The 14,628-nt window shown below is 43.5% G+C and overlaps 1 protein-coding gene across 1 annotated transcript; it reads right to left on the reverse strand.

Moving 5' to 3' along the window:
• Positions 1 to 625: 625 nt before the first annotated feature.
• Hnrnpul2 (heterogeneous nuclear ribonucleoprotein U like 2) lies at positions 626 to 14,620 on the reverse strand. Its single transcript, XM_052762759.1, has 14 exons — positions 14,051 to 14,620; positions 11,916 to 12,051; positions 11,544 to 11,620; positions 11,128 to 11,267; positions 10,642 to 10,732; positions 10,433 to 10,545; positions 9,753 to 10,016; positions 9,443 to 9,565; positions 8,785 to 8,913; positions 7,869 to 8,037; positions 2,274 to 2,474; positions 1,281 to 1,354; positions 908 to 1,015; positions 626 to 788 (listed from the first exon to the last, which is right to left on the reverse strand). Exons 1-14 carry the CDS (start codon positions 14,583 to 14,585, stop codon positions 708 to 710), a joined length of 2,241 nt encoding a protein of 746 aa, XP_052618719.1. The 5' UTR covers positions 14,586 to 14,620; the 3' UTR covers positions 626 to 707.
• Positions 14,621 to 14,628: the final 8 nt, after the last annotated feature.

Genomic DNA, 14,628 nt, shown 5'->3' on the forward strand with positions numbered 1-14,628 from the left:
GCCTGGGAATCCTATATAATAGAACCACCCCACTGGCAGTCTCTGTGCCTTAGGCAGACAGCACAAAGGCACAACAAAGTGGACAATGGGACATTGTCCCATTGGACTAATAGACCAGATATCCCAAGAGGAAAAGGTTGGTAAAGAAAATACAAATGGTTAGTTGGTGCAAGTGATTGATAAGAGCCAATCGTTTATTTTCACTGCCCTTGTCACAGCGCTCCTCCCTCTGACCCCACTCCTGCCTGCTATGCAGAGCCCCCTCATGGTGTCTCCTCCTCCCCACACCACTCTCCCTTACTGGGCTATCATTCCAGTTGTCTTAGAATGCTCGAGGGTGTCATTTTCAATTCTTTTCCTTTCCAGCTGCAGGGTACAGAACAGGCAGCCCTAAGTGCTGCTTTCTGTGCAAATGTTTTTTGATTACAAATAACCTAACTAGGTTTGAAATGTTTTATAGAATAAGACAATATTCTTTTCAACAAACTTTAAAAAAAAATGTACAGTTTTGTTTTGTTTCCACTTCCCCCCTCCCCCACCCCTGCTTGCAGACCCTCCCCCCAACCACCCCTCCCCGGCAGCTCAGCCCCATCCCGGCAGCTCAGCCCCACCCCGACAGCCCCTGTTTTCCTTGGTTGTGTTTTGGGGGGTGCCTGGCACCCCCAGAGACTCAGCTTCATGGCTGACAGGTGAAAACAGCAGGGGCTTCACCGATACCCTTGGTAACCGTAGTAGTTCCTGTAGTATCGGTCTCTGTCCTGTTGGTGGTGGTAGTAGTAATTCTGCCACTAGAAGAGAGGGAAACCCCATCACTTAGCACCAGAGCTGGCTGAGGATGAAGAGGCATGACACTCATCCAGCTGGTCCTGTCCCCTTCACCCTCAATCTACCCCGAGGTAATACTCACATCCCGGTTGTATTGTCTGTAATAGTCTCTGTATCTGTTGTACTCATAATCTCGTCCGTAGAATCGATCATAGTCACCCCTGTATCGATCATAGAAATTACGGTAGCCCTGAGGAAGGAGAGAGAGGAGTGGTGGTGATATATAGGTCTCCAGAAGCACAGCCCACAGTTCCCCGTTACTGAACAAGACATATTTCATCTTGATGCTATAAGCAGGGTACATTTTTTTCCCAGGTTAAATTCTTCCAGATGAACATATTAAGTGGGCAAAACCCTAAAGCCCTAAGAAAACAGCCCAAACCCCTCTGCTCCCCCAAGTCAATAGGAATGGCTTCACAGCCCAGAGGGAGGAGCAGAAGGAGAGCTGCACTCACCCCTCTGTTTCCAGACTGCCCCCAGTACTGCTGCCCGTAGGCCCGGTTGTCGTAGCCTCGGCGCTGCCCGCCCACTGGAAGAGAAATGGAGAGGGCGCTCAGACAGCTGGCATGGGGTCCTGGCTCCACATCTGAGTGGAAATCAAAAAGTTGGAGCCAAAGGCAATTCTATGGGAGGAGGAGGCTTGCTCTGGCCAGGCTCACACAATGTTAAGTAAAGCACCAGCCAGGATCTTTTATTAAAAGAGTCTGAGAGGGGAGGGCAGAAGAATAGACATAAGATAACAAAGCCACCCTGCTTTTGAAGCTCCCTTATCCTGCAAAACATCTTAGATGACAAAAGGATACATGGCAGAGTTAGAAACATGAATAAAAACTGCCATTCACAGGATCAGATTCTCAGCCCAGAAAGGGATCTGAGGTGTCAGGTAGCCTATACCCTTCACTTACTGTACACAAAGAAAACAAAATCGACACAATACTCAAGGCTAGGAACTGTTGTTCTTCCCAGTGTCTAAACACTAACCACCTACTGATTTACAGTTGCACACACATAAACATACACTTTTTAAAAGAGCAAAAATACACACTGGGGATTTAGCTGGCAAACTAGACATTCAGAGGGAAAATTAATTCCACTAATAACTAACTTGCTTTGTACTGCTCTAAAATGATGGAAGAATGCATTCACTTTTGTCTGTGCAATTGGATTGATTTGATAAAGCACCAAGAAATCTTAAAGGAACAATCAGTTTTCACTGCACACATCCTAAGACTGCAGTGAATGGGGAACCCACTTGCTCGCATGGAAGCCACGCAGATGATGAGGCACAGGACTGTGTTTGAAGGAAACATTTTTGCCCCACAGTAACTCTCTTCTGACTACAGGATTATGGGAAAGCATAGGAAGCAGGGGTAAATAAAGGACACAACAAGAAATAAGCTTCATTAGGAAAGCTGCTCACTGTGGGCAGCCAGGTCTCCAGGACTCACCATAGCCTTGGCCTCGGCTTCGGTTCTGCCGGTTTCTCTTGTTCCGGTTGTTCCTGCGGTTTGTCCGCTTCTCAGAGGGGGGCAGCAGCTTCCTTGCTTCCTCCTTGTATTTAGTAACAATGGGTTGGGCTTCCTCTTTTTCCAGCTCCCCATATGTCACCTCATCCATATAGTCGCATTTCTCAGGCAGAGAGAAGTTGGCTATAAGAATAAGAGAGAAGCTTGTGGGCCTGGAAAGTGTAGACAAGGTAAGAACGCATGAAAGTCTACTACAGGAAGTATAATTTAGTTTTTGGTGGCTTTGGGGATCAAACCCAGGGCTTTGCACAGGTTAATCAAGCATTCTCTCACTGAGCTATAGCCAAGGGTTTTTGTTGGTTTGCTTTTTTGTTTTTCTCATTTTGAGACTTAGTTCTACGTAGCTGAGTCTTTCTCTGTCCTGCCAGCCAGCTCCCCAAATCACGACATGGAGACATTAATAATAATGAAAGCTCAGCCGACAGCTTGGGCTTGTTTTTAGCTAGCTCTTATAACTTAAATTAGCCCGTTTCTATTAATCTATATGTGCTGTCCCAAGGCTTGTTACCTCATCTACATACTGTCCATACTGCTTCCCTGCTTCTTCTGTGTCTCCTCAAATCTAATATTTCCACAGGATTCAACATTTTCCTTTTCTTTTTCTGGTTTTTTGAGACAGTGTTTCTCTGTGTAGTTTTGGTGCCTGTCCTGGATCTCGCTCTGTAGCCCAGGCTGGCCTCGAACTCACAGAGATCCGCCTGGCTCTGCCTCCCGAGTGCTGGGATTAAAGGTGTGTGCCACTGGCCGCCTGGCAGGATCCAACATTTCTATAGGATCCAAATTAACTTCTGCATAGCCTTGATGGTGTCTATCAGATATCTGGTGGTTGTTCTTATATGGTAATTTATCCTTAAAGTTAAATTAAGGTTAGTTTTTTAATAACCTTAGGCCATTCCTCTTCAGTTGCATAATGCAATGGTGTGGTAGGTTCTGCTCTAGCTCTATATCCCAGGCTAGCCTCAAGTACCTTCACCTCCTGCCTCAAGTGCTGGAATTATAGTTATGAGTCAACACTCCGTTTGTTATTATTATTGAGACAGGAGCTCTCTACATAGCCCTAGCTGTCCTGGAACTCACTATGTAGGCTAGCTGGCTTCAAACTCAGAGATCCACCTGTCTCTGATGGGATAAAAGCTGAGCATCACCAGGCCCAGTTTTGTTGTTATAGTGTATGTGTTAGTATAAGAAGGCTAGTGCAGGATGTCAGGTGTTCTCTTGTTGTCCTTTAACTTAATTGTCACTGTCTTTTAAGTCTGAAACAGCAACTGCAACTCTGCAGCTACCAGCAGGGGTTAGGCCACAAGGGCTGTAGCTGGAGGGATTTCTGTTCCCTCCGGTCTGACTCTTTCAAAGCTATGATCAGAACTTAACTAAATTTCTGTCCCTCAAAAGAACTCAAGATTTAAAGGTTAAGGTGGAATTCTGCTCTTCAGAGAGGCTGAATACCAAGTAGCTACCTCCTCTCCTTGTTAGTATCCTCCAAAAACTCCTCATGCTTCTCCTTGCCCCTCCTTAAAAACATTCTCCACCTGGCTCTTCCCTACCACTTCCAGTCAGCTAGTAGCTGACTCAGCCTCCTCACGGCGGGTGAATTTTATTTAATCAGACACATCTTTGCTCATTATACAAATGTTCCAGAGCATAAACAAAAGTAACACACCTTAAAATAGTATTCTACAACATTCTCTATCACACTTTATTCCTTTGGAGACATAGTCCCTCTCAGAATCTAGAGCTCACCATCCTCCTGTTGCCACCCTGCTCAGTGGTGGGATTCAGGAGTACACAGGGTACTTGGCTTGTTATGTGGATGTGTGGATGCTGGGGTCAAAACTTCAGGCTTCATGCTTACAAACTATGCATGCCAACTAATTAAGGGCTCAGCCATCTAGCTCCTGTTGTTTTGTTTTTTTTGTTTCTTTTTACACATAGGGCCTCAATATCCCAGTCTGAGTCTTCCTGCCTCTTGCCTTCTGAAAACTGGGATTACAATTATAGTTGTTGCTACTGCCCATAGCTTCTCTTTTTATTTTACTTTTCTCTCCTTTGAGATAGTTTTGTTATGAGGCTCAGGCTGGACTTTAGCTTACTATGCAGTCTGTGCCAGCTTCAAACTCAAGATCCTGCCTTACCATCCCAAGTGAGCCAAGCCTAACACTTTCAATTAGTAAGTTAGTAATGCACTAAAATGTGCTAGGCTCATACCAATTCACCCTTAGATAATTTAACTTTTTTAAATCATGGTCTCATGTAGCTCAGGCAGGCCTAGAACTCCCTTGTATAGTTAAGGATGACCCTGCTCCTCCTGCTTCAGATTACAAACAAGTGCTACTATGGCTTTTTTCTTTTTAAAGGCAGGGTCTGTCTATATAGCCCAGGATGGCCTATAAACTCACAACACTCTTCTTGCCTTAGCCTTCTGAGTACTAGACATGTGTTACCATGCCAGAGGCAAATCTTCTTTTCCCTAAATTGTAAGAGAACAAGACAAAGGGTTATATGCAAACTAGGTTTACAAGTTCTCAAATGATCCATAATAAATCAGCAGTGAGCTATCAAGACAGAAGGAACACAGGCTAAATGTAGCTGAGCAAGTTTTGGTGTTGCTAAGACAAAAACTTGGTCTTAGGAGCTGGAAAGATGACTCAGTAGTTAAAAGCATCTCATTGCCCTTGCACAGGACCTGATTCAGTTCCCAGCACCCACATGGTGGCTCACAACTGTTTTTAACTGTAGTTCAGGGGCTCTGATGCCCCCTTCTGACCTCCCAAGGGCACCATGCACACATTTGATATACATTCATATGTAAGCAAAACATTCATAGAAATAAAATAAACTTGAAAGAAAAAGAGAACTTAGTCTCATTATGTAACCTGCTTGGTCTGTAACTCGTTGTCTAGACCAGTCTGGTCTCAAATTCAGAGGCCCACCTGTCTCTGATCTGCTGGGATTAAAGGCATGCACCACCATGCTGGGCCAGAAAGTAATTTTCAGAGCTTCAAGCTGAGACTGAGGGTAAGGTGAGGGGTACTGAACCTGCCTGGCATGTACAAGGCCCTGGATTTCCTGAGGGTATAGTTGAGGGGTACTGCACCTACCTGCCTAGCATTTACAAGGCTCTGGGTTTTATTTTATTTTATTTTTTTTTGGTTTTTCGAGACAGGGTTTCTCTGTGTAGCTTTGCGCCTTTCCTGGAACTCACTTGGTAGTCCAGGCTGGCCTCGAACTCACAGAGATCCGCCTGGCTCTGCCTCCCGAGTGCTGGGATTAAAGGCGTGCGCCACCACCGCCCGGCGGCTCTGGGTTTTAATTCCCAGCACACCACATACACGCACATGCACTGAAAGGATCTACTCATCTCTACTACAAGGCCTAACATTTAACAGTTATACATGATAGTCAAGTACATTCTCTGGACATCAAGTTCATAGACTGTCCCAGTGAGTTTTATTTCAATTATGATTCTCAGATGAATCCAGTTATCCCTACTTTATAAAACTGCATTAAATTCCTCCAAGTGCCTGAATATTTGCTATGGGCTGGCATAATTCATTCTGTATAAATTCAGACACCCCAACTCACAGATGTAGGAAGTAATTCCCATAGCCAGGGATTATGAGAGTTTCCAGAATGTAGTGGTATTTGCTCCACCCATGACCCTGGGCTCTAGAGTCTGAAGGAGGTGGTGCTTCCTGCAGTTGTAACGTGACCTCTTATAAGGAAAGGGAGAAGAGTCACGTGTTTCCTTCTTCCTTATTTTTTTTTTTGGTCCTGGTGTGATCAGACACCTGATGGCCTGGGAATTAAACCCTGTTCCTCTGGAACATCAGTCAGTGCTCTTAACCACTGAGCCACCCAGTTATAATTATAGTCTTCCTTAGTTATGATCAAAGATAAATTAGATATGAATCTTTAGACTCACAAAAATACAAGAGTATTTAATTTTTAATTTTTGTATTAATAATTTAATTTTGCTAAATAAAAAGACTAGATATTGTAACTATAATTCTTGCTGATAACTGTTTTATGTAATTTTAATGTTAAAGTTCAAACCTTCCTTTTGATTAGACAGAAAAAGGGGAAGTGCTGTGGAATGTCTTTCTGTACACTGCGAATGTGTTGCTCTGATTGGTTGATAAATAATGCTGTTTGGCCAATGGTGAGGCTGAATAAGGTTAGGCAGTACATTCCAGCTGGGGAGACAGGCAAGAGAAAGGTGGGATGGGAGAGATAGGAGCCCACCACCAAAGAAGCAACAAGATGCCAGCTGACTGGTAACACCACAGCCATATGGCAACATATAGATTAATAGGAAAGGGTTAATTTAAGATGAAAGAGCTAGCTAGCAAGATGCCTGAGCCATTAGGCCATACAGTTTGTAAGTAATATAAGCCTTTGTGTGTTTACTCAGGTCCGAGTGGCTGCAGGACCGGGAGAGACACAGGAAAACTTCTGACTACACCAGAGCCAGCAGATGAGACGTTAAATGGGATGCATAAGTAAAAGGAAACATGATGAAAAGTATGATTCAAGAGAATAGTATGAAGCAAGGTCAATCAATATAGTTAACACTGCTTTGAGAGGACAGTATACTTAGGCAAATAACAAATCAAGAAAAGCAAAAAGGAAAACAAAACACAAAACTACTATCATACCAGAAATCAAAACATAGTAAAGAGACAATTTTCTACAACTACTGTATTTTAATTTGAACCCTAACAATCATCTTTGCCATTTTTTTTTTCCTTCTGAGACAGGGTTTCGCTGTGTAGATTTGCGCCTTTCCTGGAACTCACTCTGTAGCCCAGGCTGGCCTCGAACTCACAGAAATCTGCCTGCCTCTGCCTCCCGAGTGCTGTGCCACCTCCGCCTGGCTTGCCATCTTTAATGGACTATAAATATTAATTTTAAAATTTTATTTATGACTGTGAAGTTTCATTTCATATGCTGATATTTTCCTATGACTAGGGAAATGATGTATAAACAGTAAACACTATAAATACTTAATAGATAACTGACTCAATCCCCTTTCTTCACGTCTAAGTATCTTGTTTGGATTTAAACATCTTATTTCTCATTCTTCCATTTCTTGAGAGTATCATTAGCTCAGACTAGCCTCCAACTCCTTATCCTCCCTGCCTTCAACTTCCAAGCCCTGAGATTATAGGCATGCACCACCCTGCTTTTTTTCCCCTCCCAAGACATGGTCCTATTATATAATCCAGGCTGTCTCCTAATTCCTGATCTTCCTTCCTGAGCTTTTCAAGTGCTGAGATTACAGGCATGTGCTACCTACCATGCCCAGATATTTACCTTTTTTGTATTTTATCCATGAGTGAGGGGTTTACTGTTTCTCCACTCACTCTACTCATTAGTTTATCCAAAAGTACTTGCTTCCATTAAATTGTTCTTAAATTTGTACTTTAGATGTGGTGAGTCACTCTTGGTTCTAAGCGATTCCAGTAGGGTTGTACTAACCAGGGACAAGATTCTCTAATCCATGTAATTTTAGCCCACCTTTCATCTCCAGCATTATAGACTCAGGCACATCATCTCCCTCCACTTCTTTCCTCAATTCCAGCCTCTTCTTCCAATCTTCCTCATTAGGGACTACTACCACCACTTTTCTGGAGAAGGTCTTGAACAGCAATAACTTCCTTCGTTGGCCAGAGTTGTAGACATTACACTAGCAATAGGAGTAATAACATGTTTAAGAACAAAAGTCACCACTCAACTTACAAAAGAAAACTTAATCTTCTACAGCTGAAGCATCAGATTAGAAGTCAATACACAATTTCCTCTAATAATCACTATTATTATTATTGTTTTGTAATAACAAGGATCAAACCTAGGGCTTTGCACATGCTAGAAAACTGCTCTACCACTGTGTTGTAACCCCAGTCTCCTTTGATTTGTCTTTTTCCAAGACAGGGTTTTTCTGTGTAGCCTTGGCTGTCCTAGAACTAGCGCCATAGATCAGGCTGATCTTGAACTCATAGAGATGCACCTGCCTCTGCCTCCTGAGTGCTGGGATTAAAGGCATTCACTGCCACCGCTTGGCTTCTCCTTTGATTTTTGAGACCCTACTTGATAAATATTATTCTACACATCAGAAAAACTGAAGTTAGAGAGGGAAAAGGCTTGTCCAAGACTGCAAATGTAGGCAGGTCATGATAGATTCAGGAATTCAAGTGAAATAAATGAATGCATCCAAATCTCCTTCTATCCCTCTATCATCTGACCTCATACTCTTAGATAAGAAGTATGATAAGTTCAAGAACATTATATAACTCAGAGCAGATGGTCATTAGGTGACCTGAGTCTATTTCTTAATTCAGTCCTACATGTGTATCCCAGTCTGACTCTAAGAAATAGGCAAAATTTCATTTCTGGATCTCCTTTAAAACCAGGTTCCTCTTGAATGTCTAAATACCTGATCAAGAATGAAGTTCCTCTTTGATCGGGAAGCAATCTGGACCAGCTTACTAAGGCACTGGGAGGCTTGCTGAACTAAGAGGTCTCGGCTCTTGGGGTCCATCTCTGGTTCCTCCAGCCCCTTCATCTGATGAGTTCAAGAAGACAGGAGGAATACAAGGAGTTACACAGCAAGTTCAAGAGCCCTAAAGTCACCTGCTTTAACTACTACAAGGATAAGACCAACTCATCACACCACTAATTTCCTGTAGTAGTCACTTCCATTCTTAACCTGTATGTACTACAGATTGTACATTTTCAGAAATTTGACAATCCAGCAGGTGTGGAGCATATCTTTTTTTTTCTTCTTTTTTTTTTGGTTTTTCGAGACAGGGTTTCTCTGTGTAGCTTTGCGCCTTTCCTGGAACTCGCTTTGGAGACCAGGCTGGCCTCCAACTCACAAAGATCCGCCTGGCTCTGCCTCCCGAGTGCTGGGATTAAAGGCGTGCGCCACCACCGCCCGGCGTGTGGAGCATATCTTAACACACAACAAAAAGTTACATTTCTATATGCAGGGTCCGTGTTCTCATGCACTGCAAAGACACCCTCCATCCCCGACTCAGGACAGGTTATCAAAGATCTGAGTCTCCATCCCTCCCCTCCTCTCAGCAACTGACCCTCATTTGACTGAGCACAGTTTCAGCTCCCAGGACATTGTATCTTTTCTCAGGGTTTTCTTTTGCATATTTTAGTGCCCACTGGGTCTTTCCAGATCCAGGAAGTCCCACCATCAGAATCACCTGCAAGTAAAAAGAAAGAAGAATGCAATAAAAATGAGTCATTTTTATAAAATCCAGCTTTTTTTTTTTAGAAAATATTCTTATATTTTCCCTATCCAAGTTTGACAGTAATTTCAGAACACACCTGAAAGGACACATCCTCCACTATTCTAAAGCACTAGGCCTATACTTCTGTAATTGGGCATACCTCACACTCCTCTATGGTCTTGGGAGGAACTGCAGTCCGCACACGCTCCTCAACAGGCACAGCATGGATGAACACAAACTCTTCTGGTGGTGGGAAAAAGGGCTCCTCCTTCTGACCGAAGTTTAATTCTACAACACAATTCTTACACAGGACATGGGGTAGAAGGGCTCGATCTGCCAGAGACTCCTTGCTGATCCGGAATGCCACACCCAGGTCTTCTCCATTCTTGGAGAAGGAAAGCTCTACTTCTTCAGTCTCAAAATTCTACAAGGATAAAAGCACAAGAGCATTTACAGGCTGACAGGTTTTAAGGACAATCATGTCTTACAGCTTACTTTTTTTTTGTAAGTTGGGAGGATGGAGAGATGGATCAGTGGGTAAAGGTACTTGTCACCACGTATGATATGACTTTGGTCCCTAGAACCCACATGGTAGAAGAAGAAAACTGTCCTCCGACTTTCATATATACACTTTGATATGCTCCCCCCCCAAAATAAATGTAGAAAAAGCAAATGAGGCTTTAAATAAATAAATAACTGGGGCTACTGCACAGTTCAAATAACCAAGCAGTGCATCAAATGTATAATATAAAAGCATGTAGTTGTTAGGAAGCACAGCTGAATCCTCTCAGCCTTTTATATACCCTTTGCTATAAATCTACAATTTTCAGGAACACTTACAGCAAAACAGCCAATGACATCATTCTCCCCAAAAGTCTGGCCAAATTCTTCAAATTGTCCATTCTCTGCCTTGAGTCCTCTTCCATCAAAACCATAAGAAAATTCATCTTCACCTAGGATAGTTAACAATCAATTATCTATCTGCAAAGTTTCCACAGAGTAAGCAATATGGTAACAGACACAAGCAAGAAGTTAAAAAGTAACCTTACCAAGCTGTGGACAGGAAAAATCAACAGACCACCCAACTCTAAGGAGAGAAACTTCTGTGCAGCCTTCTTTCATTGGGAGATTCTGTGTTACCTGGTCAAGTCAGAAAAGGAATTCTTAGGTACTTTGACCAATGCAGGTACAAAGTCTGAGTTACAAAGATAAGATTTGTATACAAACTGAAAAGAAAAAAAAAAAAAGATCACAGCTCAATATGAGAAAAACAACTTTCACTAAACTTAAACCAAAGACCAAAGTTGTAGCCCTGGGGATGTAGCTCAGAAATAAAGCACCTAATATGTACAAGGCCCCGAGTTCAGTTACCATCATATAAAACAAACAACAAAACAAAACAATGTCATACGGGTCAATTTGTTGCTCAGAGTTAAGGGTATGTTAAGTAGGGTGCCTTTTCTGAACTAATAAAATACTGGCCAGGAGTCTAACACACAGTTTAAATTAATAAACGATTTTGAAGAGTCCCTTACCTTGGCCTCAAAGCATACTTTTCCCTTTGTTACTCCATAAGTACTTCTTGCCCCTGACCAAAGGGTAGGAAATTTTTCTGAGAAAAGTGGCTGCCCTCCATATCGGTCTTTGCTTATTTGAAAATGGAGATCCGAGGTATCTGTTAAGAAAGAAAGATGTGACTGGTTTACTGCACTGCTCAACACTTGAAAAGTGCTGAGAGTACCATTATGCTGAGTTATCATGAATGGATACAAAAACTGTCCAAATACTCGAGTCATTAAGTTTTACTCTCAAAAAGTCATTTTTAGATTTCTCCAGAGACTAAGGCAGGAGGATCACAAGTTGGAAGCTGGCCTGGGATAAACAGCAAGGCCCTATTCTAAAAAAAAAAAAAAAAAAAAAAAAAAAAAAAAAAAAAATTGTTTATACATACACGTGTCCAGGTTCACAAGCGTCTGATCCTCCTCTTCATCTTTTGCTTCTTCTTCTGGAGGTGGTGGGGACTTCGAGCTACAGGTAGGAGAGGAGAGCAAATGCAATATAACCAAAGCTATTTTCTTTGAGGTATTTGTGCGGCACTGTCCATTTTAAAGTATCAGTGAATTATCAAATTCCAGCAGACAGCTTCTTTCAGTCAATGAGAAAAGGAAATAGGAGTTGCCATCATAGATTTATTTACTCTAAAACTTATGCCTATAAAGACCTATTCCATTTTTCAATCCACCCCTCCTTCCAGACTGTCCAATCAACACCAGGAATACCAAAAGCAGAGCAGACATTCCCATCAAGGGAATGTTTCCCTCACCGGCTGTGGTAAGCCTCCTCTCGGAATTCATAGTAAGCTCGGCCATGTTCATCCTTCTCATCCCGCTGTCTCTTTACCCCCCGCCGCTCACCATCTGAGCCTGCTGGTTTTGACTTTTCACTATCCTGGTCATCTCCTACAAAAGGGAGGGAAAGAAAATCAGCAGTTTTTTATACTGGAGTATAGAATAAGCCCAGAACTAAGAGAATCTGAGTTAACCAATATGGGAAACTGAGGGTATCTGATTGAAAGTGCTCCTATTATATTCATACACTGTTTTATTTCTAATCTTTCCATTGGTTAAGAAGGGGGGGGGTGACACTGAGAGCTAAATACAATAAAAAAATGGAAAAGTTGGGCAATTTTTCCATTCTAAATTTATCTACTTCATTCAAGCCAACCTGGCAGATCTCCCCACTAACATGATAGGAAAATATCCCTGAAGTCATTTACAAACCTTCACAGATGAATTTCCATTCTCATCAGATTTGGATTTATGGCAAGTACTTAATGACTATTTCCTAACACTTTTCAGCAGCTACATGGCACAGAATCCTTACATTTTCTTTAAGAGACTACCTTTTTTTGCATTAAAATACACAGCCACACAATAGCAGCTGTATTTTTAACAAGAATTGGAATTGAAAGTTACCAGAGCAAATCATTAAGTCACAAGCGAACCATAAATAACACTGCATGGAATTTGGGGCAGGAAGGTGGTAGTGTATATTTAGCAACGTTCTTTTTTTGTTTTTTTCTAGACAGGGTCTCACTATGTAGCTCTGGTTGTCCTAGAACTCACAATGTAGACCAGGCTGGTCTCAAACTCATGAGATCTGCCTGCCTCTGCCTCCCAAGTACTGGGATTGAAGGCTTATGACACTAAGCCTGGCAGCAACATTCTTTACAAGGAACATGGAATTTTTTTCCTTAGGCTTTTATGTTTTGAAGGTTTAAAAGTCTTTGACAATTCCTCTAAAGTACTCTTATCTGTCAATGCTTTTTATCTGCTATTTGGGATACACACAAGTTAAGGGTTATGTAATAGGAATTTTGTTGCAGGACATCAAACACAACAACCCACCCCCAAACACTATACTTCGTATACAATCGTTGTAAAATAGATTCCAACTATATGACATTCACTAACATCCTAAAAAAAAAAAAGTACAAAAAACAAAAAACCCAACAAACAAAAACCCAAGGCAATCGACTTGAAAGTAAGACTCTGTAGCAGCTCTCCCTCCTCTGACAGACACTATGGATTAGCTCTAACAAGCATTTCAAAAGAAAGGAGAAAGGTCATTGGCTCCTGGGGGAAGTCTCTACACATTTTCTACCAGGTTACTTAACTGACCCACTAGAACCCCTCAATCATTTTAGCTCAGGAAATTGGGAGCCTTAAAGGCCAGTGTAAAAATGTCTATAAATACGCTCATTTATTGACTTGGAAGGAGAATTATTAAAGACAATAGAGACAAGCAAAAAGCCCCATTCAAGCAACTAACATGCTACTAAAAGTTATCAGCCTAAGACTTTCTCTTCGATAGTTAATGATTAAACCCAAAAGGCTCACTCTAGACACTGTCTCCTACAGCTGAAGCAGGAAGGAGCAAGGTTAGCTATCCAGAGGCTCTGTGAGGCTTAATCTCTAACGTGGGTTTGACAGAGCAACACTTCACAGACTGTTTATTGCTTAACAATTTTACGGTAAGAAATTAACTATCAGGTAGGCCGAAGGCCTAAGCTTCTAACTGATACTTGTAGTTCGCCAATTTCTCGGCATATTTTCCGCTAAAGTTATTCAGCTAAAGGGGAAGCAACAGAAGACTGATCCACAGGTAGCTTGAAAGCAGTGCACACACGCACACACGCACGCACACACACCACACCATACACTTCCATCCACTAACACCAAGGAACCACGTTAGGCAGGAACATCCCTCCTGCAAACAGTAGAGCCACAAGGCACCCAAACACTAAAAAAGATGGGCAATGGATGAAAACCACGTTCCCTGGGGAATCCCAAACAGCCACGGGAACCGTGCACTTTCAGATCGCACAGTGCAGGGTGGGGTGCTGGATCAGAAACGCACCCAGCAGGTTGGCGCCTGGCTCTGCTGCGAGTTCCTCACCTTGTTCCTCTGTGGCCTTGTCACCCGGTGCCTCGGATCCCGGCGTCTCATCCCCGCTCCGTTCCTCCGGCCCGTCTTCCTCCCCCTTGCCGGTGTCATGCTCTTCACCACCGTTTACCCCACCTGACCCGGCCGTGGCCTCCGCCGGTGTGTCGGAAGATTCGGGTTCGGCCTCCATGGCTGACGCCTCCGGGGGCTCCGGAGGCGGCTGCGCGGCCTGGCCCAAAGCTTGAGCGGGAGGTGGCTCCTCGTCTTCGTCCTCAAGCAGCGCCTCCTCGTCCTCCTCGTCGTCGTCGTCGTCCTCGTCGTCGTCGTCCCCGCCCGGGCCTCCGCCCGACGCGGCCACAGGCCGAGGCTCCGCCTTGCAGGCCCCGCCGGGCCCGGCCCCGCCAACGCCGGCCTCGTCCTCCAGCATCTCAGCATCTAGCGCCTCCTGAAGCCGCTGCGCCAGATCCATCTTGAGGCCGCGCGAATCAAGGCCCCGCCGCTGCAGCTCCGACCGCAGCTCGGTCACTTTCAGCCGCTTCACCTCCATCGCCGCCGCCGCCTCCTCCGCCTCCCGCCGCCTCCTCCCCTGC

The sequence above is a fragment of the Peromyscus californicus genome, unplaced genomic scaffold, assembly GCF_007827085.1.
Source record: "Peromyscus californicus insignis strain IS unplaced genomic scaffold, ASM782708v3 Scaffold_4__1_contigs__length_199733344, whole genome shotgun sequence".
Classification (NCBI taxonomy): domain Eukaryota; kingdom Metazoa; phylum Chordata; class Mammalia; order Rodentia; family Cricetidae; genus Peromyscus; species Peromyscus californicus.

Bases quoted from the DNA above. Each gene is read 5' to 3' on its own strand.
- Hnrnpul2 (XM_052762759.1), bottom strand. From the start codon at position 14,585: ATGGAGGTGAAGCGGCTGAAAGTGACCGAGCTGCGGTCGGAGCTGCAG. The intron at 12,052-14,050 runs GTGAGGAACTCG...TCCCTTTTGTAG, and splicing joins CAAGGCCACAGAGGAACAAG to GAGATGACCAGGATAGTGAA. The intron at 10,017-10,432 runs GTAAGTGTTCCT...TTATCCTTGTAG, and splicing joins ATGTCATTGGCTGTTTTGCT to AATTTTGAGACTGAAGAAGT.